This window comes from Akebia trifoliata, chromosome 1 (assembly GCF_017979445.1).
Source record: "Akebia trifoliata isolate Shusen 1 chromosome 1, ASM1797944v1, whole genome shotgun sequence".
NCBI classification, from domain to species: Eukaryota; Viridiplantae; Streptophyta; class Magnoliopsida; order Ranunculales; family Lardizabalaceae; genus Akebia; species Akebia trifoliata.
This window is the reverse complement of record NC_141375.1, coordinates 14,415,256-14,439,499: the sequence shown is the minus strand read 5'-3', so window position 1 is coordinate 14,439,499 and position 24,244 is coordinate 14,415,256. Positions and strand designations below refer to the sequence as shown.

General features: G+C 34.2%; 1 protein-coding gene across 1 annotated transcript; it reads right to left on the bottom strand.

The window, feature by feature from the left end:
• Positions 1 to 22,170: 22,170 nt before the first annotated feature.
• Positions 22,171 to 22,851, bottom strand: LOC147410755 (uncharacterized). Its single transcript, XM_086423113.1, has one exon. It carries the CDS (start codon positions 22,849 to 22,851, stop codon positions 22,171 to 22,173), a length of 681 nt encoding a protein of 226 aa, XP_086279239.1.
• Between the last annotated feature and the right edge of the window lie 1,393 nt (positions 22,852 to 24,244).

The window sequence follows — 24,244 nt, the reverse complement described above, 5'->3', positions numbered from 1 at the left end:
TGTTCATGTTAGGAGAGATTATTGGACAGAAATTATTTGCTTCCCTACTAGATAACCATAATTACTCATCTTTTTTTTTTCATTTTTTTTAATTTCAGAGCCTGTAGTTGGCGAGGCGGGCGTAGAACTAGCGAGTAGGGACCATCTGGTGGGAGTCAGGTAGACGACCAGAGTCCATTACTTGGTGAGTACTAGGGTTATACCCCCTAGTGGTGTCGGTTAAATCAAGAGTATTATAGATTTTGTATTGAACATTATGATTTTTGATAGAGTGAGGATTTTTAATGTAATACCTCGAGTTTTTAACTCATATCTTGAGGGGACTCGATAATGAAATTGTGGGAAAATTCTAAAGGAAAAAACTTAGATTAAAGTACTCGGATATTATTATGTTTATTTTAAATGAAAAACGACTTCACCATTGGATTTAAAAGGGTCGAAACATTTACTTTAGCTTGTAAGCGTGTCCGAATTCGAGTTCGGATGAAAAAGTTAGAAAATTCTCGAATTTTGTGTTGAGTGGGACTCAAAACAGTGAAATTTTGTTAGAACGAGAATCAAGAAAATTCGACGTCACCAATAGGACCGCAACGAAAAAATATTCTAAATGGAATATTTATTTCACCATTTTTTGAGTCGGATAGTCGAGTTACTGTCGAAAATATAAATGAGAGGAAAATGCCAAAAGTGCTCTCAGCCTTTCATAAAAGAAAATTAACTTTCTTTTTATCTCATTTTTTTCTCTCTTTTCTACAGAACCCAAACCAGCACTTTTCTCAATCCTAGGGTTTCAACCCAATCCATCCAAATCTATCGCCATCAAGCCCGAGTGGATCATTAACGAAGAAGGAAAAGTCGTCGGCAATGTCGAGCTCTACGTTCTCACCCCATTCAACCTTCATTTTATTTTCTTTCTCTTGGTCCCTCATCCAAAAAACAACGAGTGGGTTCGACATTACCTACTTGAAGTCTGTACCATTTAGAGGAGAGGTCGTTAATGGTCATAAGAAGAAGAAGAACATCTTCACCGATGATTTCGACATCGACTAGACCATTGACAATCAAATTCGCCAAATTTCAAGTTCCTTGCTGTCTCACTTGGACCTTTGTGCTAGCATATCACCCTCGACAAACACAAACCAAGTAGGAGACTCTCGATTCTTAGCAATAATCGTATATTTCGAAATGTGCATTTATGAACTTTTATTGAATATGTTATTATTTATAAATCATAGAAATCTTGTGTTTGATTTTAAATTCATGTTAGAATTAGAGATTTGATGTGTTTTTATTAAGTTTTAACAACCAATTTCGATGGTGGGTCAAAGGGTTCAAAGAACGGAAGAAAAACACAAAAACTAGATCGAAGAACCAAAATTTCATGGTTCAGTATTGTCGGCAGGAGGTGTCGGTGCCACCGATACATGCCGCAAGCCATTCTGTCGGTTTCATCAACAAAAGTAAAAACTACTTCTATCCTCTTTAATTTTTACTTTCCATTTACTTCAAGTTCTTTAATGATATTAAGGATTTACCCCCATTTCAGAACAACGAGAATGGTTTCAAGATCTAAATCTCAAAGGATTAAAATCCGAATTTTGGTTTCAAGAACAAAACGTAAATTTCGACGTTTTCAACAAATTTTTAAAAGTTGATATCTTTCGCATTACTTTGAATTAGACTATAAAAATTATATGGTGTCGAATCTCGTGTTAAATGCTTTCATTTTCAAAAACCTGTTTTCAATTTTGAGAACTTTGAAAAATTGAGTTTCTAACACTTAGTCAACTTCTACCAGCTTTTCCAATTTCGACAGTTTGCCTTTGTATACTTTTTGGGAACCTGTTTTAATAAAACTTTGACAGTTTTTCGATTGAAAGGTCAAAGTGAATTTGAAAGCTTAAAAAGAGAAAAGTTTGGCTTGAAAGATGAAAAGTGAAAATGTCAAAAGAATGGAAAAGGGGATGAAACGAAAAAATGTCAGAATCACACCCGAGGAGTGATGTCTGCATTTTACATTGTATGTTGTGTGTAGGTTGGTGAAGGATATTCAGGTGTAATGAATGGTTGCATGTTTTTTTAAATTATGTTTGCGTAGAGGCTCCGAGTACTATTATTTTATTTTAGGTTGAGTGGCCACAATTGCATGGTAGGAAACTGGATATCCACTCTCAACCTTGTATTGTTAATTTCTCTTTTATTTTTAAAGAAAATATATATATATATATATATATATATATGAAAGCGCCCTCGATCCGTGGAGTGCGCGGATCCGCTTTTGACCTTTGAGGTTTGGGAGTCGCCACCTAGTTATTACGGTTTAGGAACCGAATATAACTCGAAACGGATAAAAACGACTAATCTACTAAAGAAAAAATGAGTCCGGGGATCACATTACAGGTTGGAAGGTGTTAGGCACCAACCCCGCCCAACCAATGCAGGTCTCTACTTATCCCAAATAAGACTACATTGCTAACAAAAAAATCTAGATAGAAATTTTACCTTCGAACGCAACGATTCTTTTCCCTCAGATCTGATAAAACCACTCCTTATACCGTATTCCTTGCTTCGTTCTGTCTCCGAATCTGATTTCTAATCTCCCAGGCAAGGTATCTCTTTCTTAGATCTGGATTCTTCAATTTTTTTTTATGGATTTTGGGGTGTTTTTGAAGGCTTCTAGGTGTTTTTCAAACTAAAATCGAAGTATGTGTGTTAGGTAAGGAGTTGGGACTTCAAAATTAGGGTTTATGGGAGGCTAGGGAAGCTTTTTGACCTACTTCTCTTAGAATTTTTTATTTGATACGAAAATAGGGTGTATGGACCCCTATTTATAGATTTTTTAAGTGTTTGTTTAGATAGAATTAGTGTTTAATTATAATTATTTTAGTTAGAGTTATATTTTAGTTAGAATTGTTTTAGGTAGAGTTATAATTCTATTAAATAGAGTTATTATTTAATTAGGATTGTTAAATAGAATTATTATTTAATTAGAACTCTATTAGGGTTTTAACTTTTGGTCTTATTTGATTGACTTTAAGATTTTGACTTTAATCTTACTTGATTGACTTTAATATCTTGACTTTAGTCTTACTTGATTGAATTTAATTTTTTTGGAGAACCCCCCTCTATTATATCTTTAATTCTTTGGACCTCAAAATAGAGGGGTCTTTGAAGAAATATCTTGACAACCATCAACAATTTTACTTGAGAGTCTAATTGATCGATTTTTTTTGTTCAAAATTTTAAATTAATTTTATTAATGTTTCACTTTAATTATTTAATGTTTTATTTATTAATTTCAAAATTTTTAATTATAAAAATTGTAAAATTATCGTTTTGCCCTCGGAGAGGACTTTTGCATTTCAAATTGGTTTTTGATGTTCCAGGATGTTTTAGAATCAATTTTTCGTAAGGAATTCAATGGGAATATTGATCTGTGTCATTTATAAAAAAAATTTGTGTGGAATGTTCGTGAACTTTATGAGGGGCATTTTCGTAATTTTATCGAATTCTATGAAAATTGGTGAAATGATTTATTTGATTTTGATTTGTTGTTTTATGTGTTTGAATGGATTTTCCTAAGCGTAACGTAGGCTCTAAAGATATTTTAAGATTAGGGGTATTTTGATAATTTGGTCATTTTTTTAGTGATTTTGATCGTGAAGCTTCTTTTTGTCTAAAAAATGATGATTTCTAAGCTTTTTGGGTTATATTTTCTTAGTATAGCGTGATTTCTACAATTTTATCAATTCGAGATAGATTTCTGAAACATATCTGGTAACAAAATAAAGCATTGGAATAAACATCCATCATTGGGAACCGTTATAATCGGGTTGACGAGTTGATTAATCAAGCGAGTGCAAAAATGGGGTGTCTACAATATATATATATAAGTGGATATTTTGTGAGTTGTTAAAGAGTCTATGAATGTTTGAAGGGATAGTACATCATATCATCCGGAGTAGTAGGAATTGTTTTCGAAATGATTCAGTATGATTACTCGATCACGTCATATCAACTGTTAGGAATTTTATCCTCACTCTAACAGTTGCATGTTTTTGAAATGATTCAGTATGATTACTCGATCACGTTTGATGAGGTTATTAGTATGAATTGTTTGTGGACCTATTGAGTAACCATTGTTACTCACCCTTTACTTCCTATTTTTTTAGCTTCAGAGCCTGTAGTCGGAGAAACAGTCATAGAGCCATCGATTGAGGATTATCTAGTGGGTCATACCGACGACCAAGGTCTACTACTTAGTGAGCACTAAGACTATTTCCATTAAGAGTCATCGTATCTAGGAGGTGTATATAGTTTTTGGGCCGAGTGATAGGTCTATGTTAGAGTGAGGATAAAATTTTGTAATCTTGTATATTGTTATCTTTTGCGCAACTTGGATCTATCTATATGTCGTTTGTAATTTTACCAACTGTCGTGTCTTGTATTCTCTTGGCTTATAGTATATATAGAATTTGTTGGATTTTAGTTTATCAGATTTTCGAGTTCCGTAGAACGCTAACATAAACAGAGGGAACCATGTCAAAATTTCAAGGTGCCACCTAATCCCTTGAGATTTGACCTTGTGATTTTTGTTAGAGTGGGGATTTTAAGAGTAATTATGTATATTATTTATCATTTTCGCACTCTGATCTTTCTTACATGGTTAGATGTATATAGATTTTTCGTTGTTATTTTATTCTTATATGTATATACAGGATATTGTAGATTTTATTTTATCAGGTGAAATAGGTTGACCACCTTCGAATGCTAACATAAATAGAGGAGACCATGCCGAAATTTCGAAGCACCACCTAGTGCCTTGAGATCTGACATGGGGCTTTGTGTTAGCGTTTGACGGGGCCCCACAATAGCCTATTTTCATTAATGATAGAATCATGGTGGTTCTGATATCTCTGTTATTTTATATTTTTACACGGAGCTTTGGCATGCTTGTGCTGGTCCTCTTGCAACGGTGCATCGTGAAGGAGAATGCATTTTCTATTTTTCTCAGCGACATATTTAGCTAGTAAGCTTGTTTGATTTTGAAATTTAAGATCTCTGTATTTAATCCCAGATATTAATAACCAAAATCTTTTGAGAAAGATAATGTTTGATTCTCACTCTTGTTGATGTTATTTCTTCTAACTCTATTTATAATTTTACAAATTAATGAAATTGATGGTTCTTATTGGAATTAAACACGTATGTTACTTCTTGTATGTCTCTATTTATGCTCCTCGATATATTCTAATCCCAATATTTTTTTTGGGGGTGGAATGTAGTTTGGTTCTTTGTAGATGGTATAGTACGTGATGGAAATCCATTTAATAATTTTCCTATAAGTGACCCCCAAGCATTGTTCTTACATCTTGTTTTTTTTTTTTTTTTTTTTATAGGTGCTTCCCAAATCCCGAATAATTTACGTTATATAAAAACCTTAAGTAGTTTCATTTAATCTAAACTTATTTACTGTTTGATTCTAAAGGGCTTTGATTATAAAAATATTAGGATCTATATTTTGGAAAACATCATGGGAATTGAAGTAATGGATTGTCGAAGTAGCTGGGTAGTCACTCCAATATCATGTACAATCGTTGAGTTTTCAAAGTAATTTTTTTTCTGGTTTTATGGGAAAATTACATAAGTTATGAATCTTTGTTTTATAAATGTGAACTATTACTAACCAAAAATGCCACAATTTTTTATTAAATGAGACTTTTGTTTTAGAAATTATTCAAAGAGAAAATGACTATTAGCTTAATTTTTTCTTAGATGTTCAACATTTTTTAATGATTAATGTAATTTTTTTAGATATACATTATTCTTGGGAAACTTTAGCATCTCAACTGGACGTTTGATGCACAAACCTATAATGATTTCCTTTGGGAAATATTAACCAAGAATTATATGGACCTTTTAGAAGCCTTTATTTTATAACACATCTTTACAAGGAAATTTTAGAGCATATTAGGTCATTAAATATGTAAAACGCGTTTTGTAGCATCATTGAAAACTTTGAAAAAATATTTTCTTTCTATCAAAGCATAATTAAGGCTTTGATGATGATGTTGTTCATCATTGTCTTCATCATCATCATCGTTGTTATCATCATCATCATCCTCATCGTCGTCCTTGTCATTGTCATTGTCATCGTCATCATAATCATCATTGCCATTTTCATCATCATTGTCATCGTATGTGTGTGGTGGAAAGAAAACATTTTTTTAAAGCTTTGTATGATTTTTTAAATGTTGTTTAAGCACTTAATGAAATAATGACCTATCTTTGTAGCCCAAAAAATTAATTTTTTTACCTTTCTACTTAAATTTCTAAATTATTTTAAAAAATTACTCATTGCTGAGTTTGTACAAGAAGCGCAAATATTAATATTTGTGTTTTCTACAAGAGATATTTAATGCACAAAAAACTAATGTTTTTTTCCTCTCGTTCTACTAGATCTTTTGTTGCACAAAAAAAATATATATATATTTTGCATGCTTGGTTTATTGCATTCTTATTGATTGCATCCTGGTTGGTTAAGAGTGCATTCACCTTAACAGCTTGTATTTTGTTGCTGGCATTTATCGGGAATTTGTTTGAGTCTCATTGAGCTTAGAATGGTGCAACTTACCTTTAGTTGTTTCTGATCCATCTTTCTTGTTGGGCTTTAGTTTTGTTTTTTGCATACATGTCTACCGCATCCTCATTGGTTAACTCTTCTGACTATTCTTATTCATGGGCTATAGAAGCATGTATGCAAATTATCAAGCCGGTAACACTCCCTTTTTCTCTCTTTCATGTGGGTGTATTCGTAGAAATCCAAATTACATATTATTCCAGATGTTGCATTCTTTAATGTAATTTTCTTTGGTTTTAGCAAGGAAACTTATAGCTAAACTTGCAAAATTGTTCAAAATAGATATTTAAGTGAAACAATAATCTTTACTTGAATCGACCTAAATCACCTATTCTTTTATCCTCTATGGATGGTTGTGGTCTATCTACTGAGGGGGCATAAGCAAGAATAAAATTTGCGCCATTAATTGGTGGAACACCCTATAGAGGGATCATAGTCCAAAGTCATGCATAATTCAAATGCTTCAACTGTTTGATCGATCAGTCATATTTGGATTGTTTGACAAAATTAAGGTAATCAACTCAAAATAATGGTTGGGATGGTAAGTGTATTGGCCTAACGGTCTGTCCGCTTTTTGAGATGTTACATGATTTGGATGGCCAAACTCGATGTATTTAGTATAGACCATTGAATTGGATTGCCTTTATCACAAAATGGTCCAAAAATGTCCATGGTCCTCTTCGTGATAACCAAGTTGATGGCATTACCCATGGAGATCTCCCCCAAAGTTCCTTTTGTTTATTTCCACCGCTCTAGGGGTGTGGGGTAGGGTATTCTTTTGGATGTATGACCTAGCCTATCTCAAATATTTTTGATAAGCCCCAAACTCTTGCCTAGTGGAAGAGAAACCTTGCGTAAGGTAAATTATCATTTGTAACTAAGCATGGAAGATAATTTAATAAGTAGTGGAAGTTAAAGCTTAGATTGGGATAATTTTTATAATGTAACTAAGCATGGAAGTCTATAGAATGGTCCACATTGTGAAATTGCAAAAACTAGAAGAAGATAACTCATATAGGTAAAATCATTATTTTGTAACAGAGTGTGGAGTTTATAGACAATTGCAAAAACTGAATCAAATTTTTTAGTTTTATGAGGAATAAAGCAATATTTGATGAAAAGAATCTTGAAATATCTTGGGAGTCCAAAACCTTCCATGGAGGTTTCTTGCATTTTGTTAGCATCTGTTTTTTTATTTTTTATTTCCTATTTCATATTGTGATTTACTTATTACCTCCAATTCTTATTTCTATATTGAAATTCAGCTTCTTGGTTGTTAGATTCATTTTTTTTATATTGAACCATAATTTGAAATCTTGAATTGTGACTTAGTGCAATGGAAATCCTTACGAGTTTCCATGCATCTCTCGTTTTTTGAGTTTCTGCAAGAAAATTATAGAAGTTGAGAATTTTTGTTCTAGAAAACTCACCATGATTTTTTAAAAATGAAATTTTATTTTGAGAAGTATTTAAAATGCCATTGGAGATATTTCGTAGCAATGTTTATCTATCTTTCTACTTAGGATTCTAAATTATTTTAGAAAATTGCTTGTGGCTGAGTATTGAGTAAGTAGCACAAAAATATAGTATTTTTTTTAATACCTTTTAACCTGAGATTTGAAATTGCTCGTGGCCGAGTATTGAGCAGGTAGCCGACCTTGTTCCTTTGCTTCCATGTATATAAAAAGCCATGTTTAAGTTAATAAACTTAGATCTATTTCTCGGTTTGCACGTAAGATGTTGAGATGTTTGATGGAGGCTGATTGAGGGAGTCAAACAGTAGTAAAGTTATTCTAAAAGTTTCACCAATCCTTGTGTTTGCGCTTAAGATGTTGAGATGTTTGATTAACAATAATCTAAAAGTTTCCTTGGCCCTTCTTTTCTCAACCTCTTTACTACTCCCATTATATTTCTATTGGAGTCTATATGACTGGTTTTGAAATGTTCAACTCCTTACACTATTTACAGCTGTTTTATATTCTGATGCTAATAAATAGGATTCTAGGCTTACAGCTCAACAATTGACGACCATAAACCTGAATGTCACCATTGCAAATGTGCGTGACATTGTCTTTAAATCTTGTGGATGCAGCTTTATGCTGCAAAATAGTTTCATAATTCATCAATGGGGTTCCATTGTTTCATACTTCAGTTAATCAGCATCTGATCAAGTAACCTGCTGCCGGGGACCCCAACATGAGTATGCCTCAATCATGTATCATAGTATGGGCTCCCTTTATTCATACATTAGTTTGCCTCAATCTCAACATTTTTAAGGTTTTAGATGATCCTAAGTAATTCAATAGATTCAGGCCTCATGTAAATAAACAAACATTCTTTAAGGCTTGTGGGAAGAGCTGAGGGGTTAAGAGCATTTATGTTGAATCCCTTTTGCATTTACATTTTATTGCATCCTTGTTGACTACTTTTCCTATTGTGAAATTCCTCTTATGTATGTATGTCCGTTGATTTGCGCTTAAGATGTTGATTGGATTAGTTTATGTTACATCTGAAGTTAGGTTTGATTTGTAGCTAGAGTAAAAGCTTGAGTTTTTTATTCGTATCTCGAAGAAAAATAAATAGTGAAATTTTGATAAAATCTTAAAAGTGGGACTTAGGGTAAAATTGTAGGGATTTTGTTCTAATCATTTTTAATGAAATCTGACCTCACCATTGAATTTAAAATGGTCGAAAAACATATTTTAGCCTATAAGCACGCTCAAATGCGAGTCCGAATTGAAAAGTTGTAAAATCCTCGAATTTTGAGTTGGACCAAGCTAAAATAATGACTTTTTGCTTAAGTAAGAATTTTTAAAATTTGATCAGACTATTGGGTTTGTAATGAAAAATTATAGAAAATGGACTATTTATTTGTCATTTTTGGAGCCTAGAAAGTCGAATTATCGTAAAAAATGAAAACGACGTCAATTCTAGGGTCCCATCGAGCCGAAAAAGTAAAGTTTTGTTAGAAATAGAATTTTTAGAATTTGACCACACCAATAGATCCAAAATAAAAAATTAGACAAAATAGAGTATTCATTTGTCACTTTTGGAGTCCAAACGGTCAACTTATCATCAAATAAAATAATAGGTAAAATACCGATTTCATCCCAAAAATTTATATAAATAAATTTTTTACTATTCATCTTTATTCCAACTAGTCCAAAATCAGTTGCGATTTTTTTTAAAAGAATTAGTTTTTTTCAAATCTTTAAACTTTGATTCACCGCGTACGATCCGTCTTCGACCTTTGACATAGAAGGAAAAATCGTTTGCAGCCTCGTTCTCTACAAAACTCACCCAATTTCCTTTCGTTCTCTCTCTTTTTTCACCCCGTATCATCAAAAATCAATCGTAGATAATATGAGGATTTCAAAACTTCGATCCTAGATTTCATATGTTTCGAGACCAGACCATCTTCCCTCGCACAAGGGTGAAAAGAAGACGGCATCGAGATCTTGAAAACCACAGGATTATATTCAAAAATCAACCACCCCAAAGTTCGATCCACCTCAATTTTTACGTCAATCGTCTCAATTTCCACACTCGCTTCGATCATATCATATAGAGAATAGTAAAGACTCTCAATTTCTATTGGTAACCATAGATTGTGAAAATTACATTTAGGGTTTTAATGAAAACTTGTAATGTGTTTTCAAAAATTTAGAATTTTTTTAGTTATTTCAAATTCATGTCAGAACTTGCATGTTTAATATATTTAATTATATTTTATATCAAATTATACGTGGGTAGGATATTTCACCGGGTTATTTCCGCTAGTTGGGTTATGTGCATTACTCGAACTTTGTTTTAATATAAGTTTTGTAATTTTTCAATGTTATTAATAAAAATAAATTTTATAATTGGAAAAAATGATTTAATATTCAATGAACTTATATTGAGTTGATGAATATTAGAAAGTAAATATTTTGTTCGATAGATTGAAAACTACGAAAATTGAAAAAAAAAAAAAAAAAGGGAAAAGGGGATGAAATTGTAAAATGTAATAATCACACTTGAGGGGCTATGTCTGCATTTTACATTATAATGCTGTGTGTAGATTGGTGAAGGGATATCTAAGGATAATGATTGGTTGCATGTTTAATTAAATTTTGTTGGTGGAGAGGCTCTAAGTGCTATTATTTATTTTAGGCCAGGTGGGTATGGTTGCATGGTAGGAAACTGGTTATCCATTCTTAACTCTATAATGTTAATTTCTCATTTGTTTTCAAAGAAAGGAAATGAATATATATATATATATATATATATATATATATATATATATATATATATATATATATTGTGAACTATTAAAAACTTCCAAATACCTGAAGGGCTAGTCTATCATTTCATCTGGAGTGATATACTATTATGGGATGTATAGTAGGGACAACCAAACTCATACGTGATATGGGACGCGTATGAGAGTAGAGTCACAACTAGAATTTAAATTTATTTCTCTCTATATTTACTAGTGAACTTGTAATGTAAATGTGGTCATACGAATGGTTTGTATACTTGGGAATTACATGCACGCTTGATAGGCATAGACGAAGATGATTAGTTTGTGATCACTAAGAATCTATAGTAGTCGAATGTTCTGACACATCGAAATGAGACCCATTGCTTACGGTCATGTCAAATGACCAGCCTGAATCGGATAAATAGTCCCGCAACTATGGTAAACAACGACCAGCCATAAAATCAGGAACTAATACTTTATTATGAAACATCGTGTCTCGACTAGGAACGATCCAATCGTGAATCTCAACTCTTTAATTCCACTACTCCACCATTGTGTATTATGTATCTATTTCTTTATTTTAAAATATAAAATGAAATGCATGTTTAATGTTTTTATTTGATCAATTAGATTTGTATATAAAAAAAATGTTTTAGTGAGTACTACTGATGGATGTAATGTGAGTTTTAAAATATTTAATTGCTCATCCCTGACTATATGTACTAGCTAATCGTAGTTTCTTTTGTAAAATTTTAAATATTTTAAAATGACTCAGTATGTTTATTCGTTTATATTAGGAGAGGTTATTGACATAAATTGTTTGATTCCCTAATGGGTAACCATTGTTACTCACCCTTTCCATCTCCATTTTTTAGTTTCAGATCCGAAGCTTGGCGATGCAGATGTAGAAAATGAGTGAGGATTATCTGGTAGGTCAAATAGACGACCAGAGTCCGTTATCTGGTGAGTATTGGGACTATACCACTCTAGTGGTGTCGATTTGTTCAAGAGTATTATAAATATTGTTAGGACTTTTGTTAGAGTGAGTAATATTTGTATAATCTTGTATTTTGACTATCCTTCTGCACTTTGATCTATCATACATTATTAGATGTATATAAGCTTTCACTTATATTATATTTTGTATTTATATATGCAGGATAATGTATGTCATTTATCAGGTACAGGTTGAACGCCTTGGAATGCTAACATAAACAGAGGAGACCATGTCGAAATTTCGAGACTCCACCTAGTACCTCGAGATCTAACATTAGGCTTTGTGTTAATGTTTGGCGGGGTGCCACAGCTAGAATTCTCTATCAAAACAATGAAAGATTCAAGAGAGAAGAAGAAAACTAGAAATTAAGTTAACTACACTTTAGCACCAACCAAGGCCCTCACACCTAGGATTTTCAAGCTTTCACACCTCCAAGAATTTGCTGCAATTGCTGCCAATTCAGTTTTCTAAAATCAAGATCGACTAGTCAGATCCCTAAGGAAGAGGTGGTGCACAATGCCTTAGTAAGGGCACTCTTAAGTCACCTCATTTATTTTAATAGACATAATCTATTCTCCTCATATCAACAGGGCAAGATTGTTCTTAGGCATCGATTTTGATAAAGAATTTTAATTGATGCTTTAAAATTCTTTTTTTTTTAAATCCAATTTGTTGGAAGATGAATGGATTTATTTGGACTGATCAGTCGGTTGTTGATTTTGATGGATCACATATGGATCATGGTTCGGGTTGAAATTGGAGGATAGGTCCGGTTTGGGTGAAATATGGATATTGAATCAGATTTAGGTTAAATAAGGATCATGGACCTGGTTTGGGTCAGATTAAGTCGTTGACCCAATTTGGATTAGATACGGGTCGTAGACCCGGTTCGAAATGGATATGGGTCGTAGACCCAATTCGGATTGGATATGGATTGTGGACCCAATTCGGATTGGATATGTGTCATGGACTCAATTCGAAATAGATATGGGTCATGGACCCGATTTAGATTTGATATATGTTGTGGACCCGATTCGAAATGGATATGGGTTGAAAACCCAATTCAGATTGGATACGGTTCATGGACCCGGGTCGGATTGTTTATGGGCCGTGAACCTAATTCAAAATAGATACAGGTCATGGATCCGATTCGGATTGGATATGGGTCGTGGATCTGATTATAAATGGATATGGGTCGTGGACCCAATTTGAGTTGGATTCAGGTCGTGGACCTGATTCAAAATAGATATGGGTCGTGAACCCAATTAGACATTGGTATGGGTCGTAGACTCAATTTGAGATGGATTCGGGTCATGGACCCAATTTGGATTGGATACAGGTCATGGACACAATTCGAAATGGATATGGGTTAGAGACCCAATTTGAGTTGGATTCAGGTCGTGGAACCGATTTAGATTGGATATGAGTCATGGACCTGATTTGAATTGATCTTTGATGATGGATGATGGTAAATTTGATTGTGATTGAGGTCGATAATTTGTCATGTTGGGTCGGAATCAATTTTGATCTGTAAAAAATAGTAGGCAAGCTCCATTTGGATCAAACAAAAAGTGGCTAGTGGTGGGCCATAAATTTAATGATAAAAGTGATTCATTTGATCATTTTGAAACATTAAAATTCAAAATAAAAATAAAGTCCAAGAGAAAAGTTGTTAAAACTGATATAAGGAATAAAATTAGCATTTTTTTTTTTTTGGGATCCGTTTTTAAAAAATGGATAAGCATAATTTATACTTATCCGTTTTTTAAAAATGGATAGGTATAAATTATACCTATCCATGCTTCAAAAATGGACCAGAAATAAAAAAAATTTCTAAAATTTGTCATGGGCACAATGCTCATTGGTTTTGAGTGCATTATTCACTATTGTTCTTGAGCTGAAAATTTTTCAAATTTTTTTTCACCTATGCAAAAATAAGATGAGTAAACTTGAAAATGAAGATGCCCCCCTTTTACCTAGGGGAGAATAAAAGAAAGAACTCCCAAATTCTATACAATGTTACCTTCATGGGTTTCAAAATAAATTTTACAAAGTTGTTTCCTTAGATCGAAAAAATTACAACAACGAGGAGGTTGATAAATCATTTTCTCAAAATTGTGTCCTAAGCCTCTAATCGTGTTTAATGCATGAGGTTATAGGTGACTTCACGGTTACCCATTCTTCAAACCTCAATGCATACCAAAGTACACACATCTTAGGTTGGTGATTGGTTTGGATGTGTTCGTCCCCGTACCTGAAATAAACGATCTCAAGTCATGAAACTACTAAGCATCTGGATTTTAAACTTTTATATGTAGAGGAGCTTTGTGTAATGGGCTATGCAAATGTAAGTTCACAAGTGCATTTTACAAAAACACGAAGTATCAACCCCCCTTACAAGCATTCAATTCACACAAGACAAAGAAAATATTAATTCAATTCCAAAAGAATAAGAAAATAAAGTACCATACAAAACACAAACAACAAAAATGTTAGTGAACACATATCAAATTTTTTTAAAACTTTTTACAAATGGCCAAATAGTCATGGTTTGAACCTGCAACCTCCCCAATGGAGTCGCCAAGTTGTAGATATGAGAATTTCATTATTCAAACCTCAATGCTACGTTGTTTGGAGTCACCGCCATTCTTTTCTTAGAAATGGGTGTACATGGGCACTCGAATCAATTTTTTAGAAAATTCATTTTTCATAATATTTTAGTGACTCTCATAATGGAAAATGTGTAGTTTACCTAAGATCTAGGTAAGGAGATTCGGGTAGAAAATGGGGAAGGTGTTAAGTACCCCATTCTCTCCACCTAAGGTGGTTACTTTTCAAATTTGTCATTTTGACAAGAATGTCATAACAATAAAAATGCATGACATGCATGAAGTGGATGTGTGCATATGGTGAGCATGAACCTCTTTGAAAGATGATTAAATATTAGTGTTGACATGAGAAATATCCTATAGAAGAGGATATCATGTAGAGTTATCATATTTTACATGAGTTGAATTGTTAATTTAGGATTTTAGAGAAATTTCATTTATGAAATTCCCTTAGATCCATAACTTTAATGCATGCATGTTTGGCTAGAAACTTAGTGTTTCAACCCTATCGAGAGAGTAACACTTTTCTTCATCATGGCCAAACATGTGTGGTGTGTGTGCAAAGTGTACATATGATGTATGAGAGAAAATGGGTTAAAAAGGGCTTCAACCTCCATTCTTTCGACCAAACTGCCTCAAGCATTCCATGTCCAAGGTTGAGGTTCAATCTACTCGAGATAAAGGAGGGTACTCTATTACATCCTAAAGGCTACTAAAAAGAAAAAAGATAAGGATAGAAGAAGAAAATGCAAGCTAAAAAGAGTTTAAAAATAAACTACAACACTCATCTCGCCCTTTTAATATTCTTGAATGATCTTGAGTCCTGAAAAATGAACTTGAAAGTTGAATGATTTAATTGAGAATAGAAGATGAGAGTTGTTGAGTTTGAGGTTGGAAGATGAGAGAATGAGTAAGGGTTTTGGTAGAGTTTTAGATTTAGAGATGGAGTTGAGATCATGAATTATCCATAAAAAATAGTCTAATCCCATTTAGAGATGGTTTTAGATATAGAGTTTTTAGAGAAGTTTTGGGGATAAAGTGGTCTAATCCTAAAAATAAAGAGAATAACATGAGGTTTAAGGTATTTCTTTTTGAATTTTTCATTTGTATGAGGGTAAAGGTGATATTTTTGAAGAAATCTTAAAAACATACTTTGACTTTTTGATAGCCATATTTTTAGTCATCAATAAACCATATAGAAGATTGTAGTAAAGTGATTTGTAGGGTATCGTTATTGGCCGGGGATTGCGGGTACTCTTATTCTAAAGAGTCATAACAAATTTTAGTTAGTTTAATTAACTAGTTTGAAACAAACATATTACACAAATTTAAGGGGTTTTCAATTTTGACGATTCGGATTTAAAAAAATAAAAATAAAAATTAAAGAAATAAATATTTACAATTGATCATCTTCTCTCACAATTCAGAAAATTAAATTCATTAAATGACTAATCAAATTGCTTCAACATAGAAAGCGAATTTCATGCCTTAATTACATATCCGAATTGAATCAAAGTGCAAGCCTAAAGAGATCATGCATTTTATAAATTCCTTCTTAGACAAACCCTAGGATTTTGGAAAAGTCCATCACCTAGTTATTTTGATTAAGCAATCAAGTTAATACTCAGCGTATCTTTACAACTTCTTAAACAAATCATTAAGATTAAAAGGAATTATGATTAATAACCTACTCCTCAAACCTATGGAAAAGTCCATGGCTAAAGAACATGCAATTTTCAGATCACAACTATTGTTCATAGTTTTTACCACTTTTAAATCATACCTCAAATCAATTAGGTGATTAGAGATACAACTATGGTTTCAATGACAATTAATATCAAAGTTTTCAATATAATCGAACTGAAAATTCAGCATACATAATTAAGATCACCAATTCATGTGTCTATATCTCACCAATCCGAAAATATCAATTAACAAATCTGAAAGTTACTAACTCATTGAATTAACAAATTCCAATATAAAAATCCAACAAAATAATCTTTAATCCAATAAAAACCATGGTTGAAACAAATAAAAATAAACTAGTCATAAGGATTACACTTTTTAACACGACCAAAGAAGTTTGTGATGTGTTGGTGGTGATTTCCGCAACTTGTCAATTTCAGCAACTCTTCCTTATGACAGAAATTTATCTTCTTTTTGGCAACTAGTTCACAAAAATTAGCAACTCTTCTTCTTATGGTCGCTAGTTCCCCAAGTTTCAACCCTTCTTTCCTCAAGAAAATATTAAAATCAAATAATAGCGAGAGAGAGAGAGAGAGATCTTTTTCAAGCCTTTTTTTTTTCTCTACACGTTATTTTTTTCCTCCTTAGAAGCCTATAAAATCTCCTAAAAATATTCTAAATCTTATCTTCCAATAACAATATCAAAATCTGACTAATTAAGGAAAAATTATTAAAAGTAAAGTAAAGTCCTAATATAATTAGGAAAGTGGTGTTTTTAGTTGGAATTTTCGTGCACCAGATTTGGAGACTTTCGAAAATAAACCTCGTCAAATCCGTGTCAAATTCACGTCAATAGTGTACGTACAATAACTTCAAACCTGATTTTGACCTTGATACAACCAATATCTCTCACAACTCAAAACATAAAAGTTGTAGATGTTTTTCTCAGCATTCCATAGCATTTTGAATCATCTCAATCAGAGTTCGGATGAGAGAATTATGCCCAGATTACGAAGTAATATTGAAACTATCCAAAATTGCCCAATTAATTTCGTTTTGCACTTAACACCTCCATTTCCATCCTAAATCCAAATAAAAGAATAATGAGTACATTTAGGCACTAAATATGTATAAAAGACTAAATATTAAGAAGAAAAATATGACATTTTGCATTCTTATCAAATTCCCCCACACTTAACTTTTGCTCGTCCTCGGGCAAAACAAAACAAAATGTAACCATGTAGAAACTCAAGGAAAACAAGAAAGACTAACTAAAAACACTACAATGACATAACACAAATTAAATGACTCTAATCCTTCCAATTTACATATCAGAGATCCTTTAGATGGTATGACATAATAAAGTAGGAAGAGCACAAGTTTACTTCAAAAATAAGTCACAGAGTTATTAAGACTATATAGCATTCATACTTGGAGTGTGTGTGTGTGTGTTTAGCCAAATATAAGTGTAATATGCATCCTCAAGTTAATGCACAAATTGTATCAAACTTTACTTCTCACGATGTATCACTCTGGTTTTCTCTCAATTTGATATGGTGCTAGCTACACTAATCACTCAAACACTTGTGAAAACAGTTTAAACCATAGACTTGCTTGTCCACCCACTCTCCACATTTAAACAGAACATCAAAGGATCAAGAGGTCTTTGAAAATGTTGTTATGGGGCTAAAGGGTCAAGGGTTCATAAGAAGGAAGAGAAAGGATATCACAAAATTTCCTCAAACCTAGAAAGCAATTAGAAATGTCAATAAATAGGTTTTTATCATTAAGTACCACATTTCGATCACTCTGAGGTAGATTTCATCAATTTTTCTTTTCACTTTGCTTTAGAGATTTGTAATGCTCCAATTTCTTCAGAACTTGTATTCTTTAAATCACAACACTTCTTCTCATGTCCCTACTTCTCCTTTTATCACAATCTTTTTTTTTTTTTTTCAATTCTAACACCTTAAAATCACATGACATCCTCCCCAGCACTTATGCTTTTCCACCCTTCCCAATATCTTACAAACAAGATCCAAGCTCATTAGTTCCAAGGAAAAGGGTAGGTAAAGTGTTTAAGTTCAACAGAGTAAGTGAATGTGGGTTAATGAAGAAAATAGGCTAATGAAGGCTCTAAGGGTCAAATCACAATCAGGACAAAGGCTATTTGGTCATGGTGGTAAAATCCTAATTTGCCTTCGTCTTCTCCAAATCTGAACATGTAAAATTGTCTCAAGCGGGTTTAAAGCAAGTTCTAGAAAACATGATATTCACAATATGCACTCAGAAAAGAAGTTTAAATTGATATGTATAATGAATCAATTATAAGGCTCGAATAGCTCACAAATATTGCGGAATTATGCAAGTATCATTCAATATGTCTCTATGCTTCACTTTAAGATAACAGATTACTCGAATCAAGGCTAATGTGCATAAAAATTTCAAAGTATGACTAAGATATAAGCAAATTAACTCCATTTCTTGTTTTATCTGTAAAAGTATGCTCAAGTCTATCTACAAGCCATCTATCTTAAGAATCAGTTTCATCATTGAGTTGGAAGGAATTCTAAGAAAAAAATAATTTTTTTTTTAATATTTTAATTTTTTGTTAAATATTTTTTTTTAATTTTTTTTTTTTTTGAAAATTAAAGGTGTAAATCCCTCTCCCACACTTAAATCCTTCATTATCCTCAATGTAGATCAGAATAAGCCTGTAAGTAGAAATATAAACATGAGCAAGGTATTCACGAAAATCACACAATAAAATAAAAAATGAAATCAACCAAAGTAAATAGAGGAGAGAAAGAAAATGCAAATCTGTTTCGATGTATCCTCAATAGCCTTGGTTGAATTGGGTTGCCTCCCAATAGCGCTTGAATGTTTACAGTCCTTCAGCCTAGACTTTGTACCTCGTTTTTAGTCCTTTGTGAGTGGAGCCTCAAGGAGGGGTACTTCTTCCACAGTGTGCTCCTTAAAAGCCTCATAGTAAGGCTTCAAGCGATGGCCATTCACCTTGAATTCATTTCCAGTTTTTTCACTTTTTATTTGCACAGCACCATGAGGAAAAACATTAGTGACAACGAAAGGACCTACCCATCGAGAACGTAACTTACCAGGAAAAAGTTTAAGTTTAGAATGGAAAAGAAGAACTTTTTGGCCCACAACAAAGGCCTTGCCACGGATCATCTTATCATGAAAAGCTCTAGTTTTCTCTTTGTAGATCCATGCACTATCAAATGCCTCGTTTCTAATCTCCTCAAGTTCATTCAGTTGTAGTTTTCTATGTAAACCGACCTCATCAATGTCTAAGTTGAAAGACTTAACAGCCCACCACGCCATATGCTCAAACTCAACTTGTAAATGACATGCCTTACCATAGATAAGTTGAATAGAGACATCCCAATTGGCGTTTTGTATGCTGTCCTATAGGCCCAAAGTGAATCATCAAGTCTTTTACTCCAATCCTTGCGTGTAGGACCCACAGTCTTTTCCAAAATTTCTTTAATCTCACGATTTGAGACCTCTGCTTATCCATTCATTTGAGGATGATATGGTGTTGCTACCTTGTGATTCACCTTGTATTTCTTCATAAGAGCCTCAATTGTTTTGTTGCAGAAGTGTAATCCACCATCACTAATAATCGCACGAGGCACTCCAAACCTAGTAAATATATTAGATCTCAAGAAATCTGTAACAACTTTAGAATCATTAGTTCTGGTGGCCTTAGCCTCCACCCACTTGGACACATAATCAACAGCCAAAAGAATGTAAAAAAACCATTAGATGAAGGAAACGGCCCCATGAAATCAATGCCCCAGACATCGAAAATCTCAACAGTTATGATATGGGGTATGGGCATTTGATCTTTAGAACCTAAGTTACCTGTTCTCTAGCACCTATCACAAGTCATGCAGTACATATATGCATCCTTAGAAATAGAGGGCCAAAAGAAACCACAATTTAATACCTTACGGGCTGTCTGACGTGCATCAAAATGTCCACCACAAGACTCAGAATGACAATAGGCAAGTATAGATTTATGCTCAGATTCAGAGACACACCTCCTAATGATTTGATCACTACAATGCTTCCACAAATAACGTTCATCCCATATATAATATCTAGCCATTTTCTTAAGCTTTTCTTTATTAGACTGAGGTAAAGTATCAGGGGAATTGCTTAGTAACTAAATAATTCACAATATCCGCATACCACGGTTCACTTACCTCAATCCCAAAGAGCTGCTCATCTGGGAATGATTCTTGTAAGGGTAAGGTGTCCTCCTCATGTACAAGTCTGCTCAAATGGTCGGCTACCAAGTTTTCACCCCCCTTTTTGTTTTTGATCTCCAAATCGAATTCTTGAAGTAACAACACCCATTTAATTAGCCTCGGTTTGGCTTCCTTCTTTGTCATCAAATACTTCAAAGCTGCATGATCAGTATAAACAATAACTTTAGTTTGAAGTAAATAAGAGCGAAATTTATCTAAAGCGAAAACCACAACAAGGAGCTTTTTTTCTGTTGTGGAATAGTTCAGTTGGGCATCATTGAGCGTCCTAGAGGCATAGTAGATAGCATAAGGCTTCTTATCTATTCTTTGCCCCAACACAGCCCCAACAGCGTAATCTGAGGCGTCACACATCAATTCAAAAGGTAAGGACCAATTAGGTGGAGACATAATTGGAGCAATAGTCAATAACTCCTTCAACTTCTCAAAAGCCTTCTTGCACTCCTCATCAAACTCAAATGAAGTGTCTATTTGGAGCAACCGGCACAAGGGCCTTGATGCCTTGGAGAAATCCTTGATAAATCTCCTGTAAAATCCTACATGACCAAGAAATGACCGAACCTCTCTCACACAAGTGGAAGAGGGTAAGTAACGCACAAGATCTACCTTAGATTTATCAACCTCAATCCCCCTAGCAGATATAATATGTCCTAAAACAATCCCTTGAGTCACCATGAAGTGACACTTTTCCCAATTCAGAACCAAGTTAGTTTCAACACAACGTTTTAAAATAAGTTTCAAATTTCCTAAGCATGCATCAAAATCTCTACCAAAGACACTAAAATCATCCATAAAGACCTCAATGATATTCTCAATGTATTCAGAAAAAATGGAAAGCATACAACGTTGAAATGTACCTGGTGCATTGCATAATCCAAATGGCATACGTCTGTAGGCATAAGTGCCAAAAGGGCAAGTGAAGGTGGTCTTCTCTTGATCCTCTTGGGCTATACAGATCTGGTTGTACCCACTATATCTATCCAAAAAGTAATAAAAAGGGTAACCAACTAACCTCTCAAGCATCTGATCGATGAAGGGTAGAGGGAAATGGTCCTTCCTTGTTGACGCATTGAGCTTCCTATAATCTATGCAAACTCGATAACCAGTCACAACTCGTTGAGGTACTAGCTCATTCTCCTCATTATTCACTACAGTAACTCCAGACTTCTTTGGCACAACTTGAATAGGAGACACCCACTTGCTATCTGAAATAGAGTAAATAATGCCACAATCAAGTAATTTTATTATCTCATCTTGCACTACCTTCATCATGGGTGGATGTAGGCGTCTCTGGGCTTCTCTGGTGGGTTTGGCACCATCCTCCAATAGGATTCTATGGACGCACATGGTTGGGCTGATTCCGTTGATATCTGCCAAAGTCCAACCAATGGCGGTCTCGTACTTCTTAAGAATGTCCACAAGCTTCTTCTCTTGATTCTCCTCCAACTTCGAGGATATAATAAAAGGCAACGTCTCCTTATCCCCCAAAAACACATACTTCAAGTGATCTGGCAAAACCTTAAGCTTAAGTACAGGGGCCTGTATCACTGAAGGTAACATCTTGTTAGTAGAAATAGGAAGGGACAAAAGAGGAATAGACCTTAGTAAAATGGGTTGGGACTCAAGGGAGGCCACGGTTCTGATCACAATGGGCTCTTCAGCCTTCTCCAACTCAGCTTTAGAAATGGAATCTCCATTCTCAGTTAACCAACTCCTTGAGAGAGTGTTACTTTCAACTCATCTTCTTCCATTGCTTCCATAAACCTCTGCGCAAAAGAATCAATAATATCAATAGAAAAACAGGGTTTAATGTCAGTCAATGGATACCGCATAGCTTCAAAGATGTTGAAGCGTATAATTTCATTATCAAATTCCTTAGTCAATGTTCCTCCATAAACATCGATCTTTGTTCTTGCAGTCCTCATGAATGGGCGCCCTAAAAATAATGGAGTGGAATTTAGGGGTGCCTCTTCCATATCAAGGACATAGAAGTCAGCGGGAAAAATGAGTTGATTCACCTGCACAAGAACATCCTCAACGTATCCTTTAGGATACTTGTTAGATCGATCAGCCAATTGGATAACAACATTATCACTTTTAAGTTCACCCAGATCTAAAGAAGCATAAAGACTATAAGGCATCACATTAACTGAAGCTCCTAAGTCTAACATGACATTATCAAATTTATTGGTACCAATCACACAAGAAACAGAAAAACTCCTTGGATCCTTAAGCTTTGGTGGCAATTTCCTTTGGATGACAGCAGAGACTGTCTCATTCATCTTTACCACCTCTTTCTCATGAGTTTGCCTCCTTGTAGTGCAAAGCTCTTTCAGAAACTTGGCATATTTTGGCACTTGCTTCAAACACTCAATCAAAGGCATGTTGACTTGTACCTTCTTAAAAATCTCCAAGATGGCTTGATCAGATTCATCCTTCTTGGTTTTGGCAAACCTACTAGGAAAAGGCACACGAGCAAAATGATTAGAATCGAAAGAATTTTTAGGGTTTTGCTCATTACCTCGAGGTTTTAAAGCATTCTCATATGATGAAGAACCAATCACTTATGTCTTTGATGTGGCAGGATCTTTCTCTTTGTCCTTTTCCTCATTGTGGGTCACTTGGGCCTTCTTTAGGGTTTTGGGAACATCCACAAGGGTCTTACCATTCCTTTTGGTAACAGCTTTAGCTTGTTCGATATTTGGGTTGGGAACAGTGTTGCTAGGCAATTTTTCGCTCTCAGTTATCTTTCCCATGAAGCCAACCACTTGTCCCAACTGCTTTTTCAACTCTACAATGTCTTTAGTGTGAGCCTGTTGACCTGTAACAAGAGCTTGAGTAGCAGTAGTTAAATTTGTTGCCCTTGAGCAAGGGACTTTAAAATCTCATCATAATTAGGAGTAGTAGAATTTGTAGGCACATGAGGATTAGATACAAAGTTTTGAGGTACCTGAGGTGAGACAAAGTTTTGAGGTACCTGAGGTCTCATCAGAAAACCTGGAGGGCGTGGAAACACTTGCCCTTGTCCTTGAGGGTTTTGAATATTATCATTGTTGGCCCAACATAAATTGGGTTGATCTCTAAGTCCAGGGTTATATGTGTTAGAAAAAGGGTTGTACCTTTGTCCGCCTTGATTACCTTGGAACCCAATAGCGTTAAGAGACTCCCATCCTCCATTATTGATCAGTTGGGGACATTGGTCAGTTGGATGCCCTTGAGTGCAGCACACACCACAGATTTGAGCAACTTGTTGTACTTGTGCTCCATTCACATTCAATACCTGAGATAGAAGAGTAGACATTTTATTAACTTTTACCTCAAGAATAGAGTTAGAAGATACCTCATTCACCCCACGAGTGGAGTTTAACACTCCCTCATATTGTTGATAATTAAGTGCACGTTGGGCGAGCAACTCCTTAGCAACTTCAGGTGTCTTATCCACCAAAGAACCTCCAGCAGCAGCATCTAACAATTGACGTTCAAGAGGGAGGAGTCCCTCATAAAAGTAAGTAAGTAGATTTCCTTCCTTCATCCCATGTGAAGGACATGATGCAACTAAGCTCTTGAATCTCTCATAGTAGGCATAAAATGCCTCATCCTTCCTTTGCTCAATTCTAGTTATTTACTTTCTTAAGACAGTAATCCTTGAGGTGGGGAAGTACTTAGTCAGAAACTCAGTCATCAACTTCTCCCATGTGTTGATATAGCCTGAAGGTAGATCAAACAACCAAGTCTTTGCCCTATCTTCAAGTGAGAAAGGGAATGACTTCAGCTTCA

Excerpts from the sequence above, each read along its gene's own strand:
- LOC147410755 (XM_086423113.1), bottom strand. The coding sequence starts at position 22,851 with ATGCCTTTGATTGAGTGTTTGAAGCAAGTGCCAAAATATGCCAAGTTT.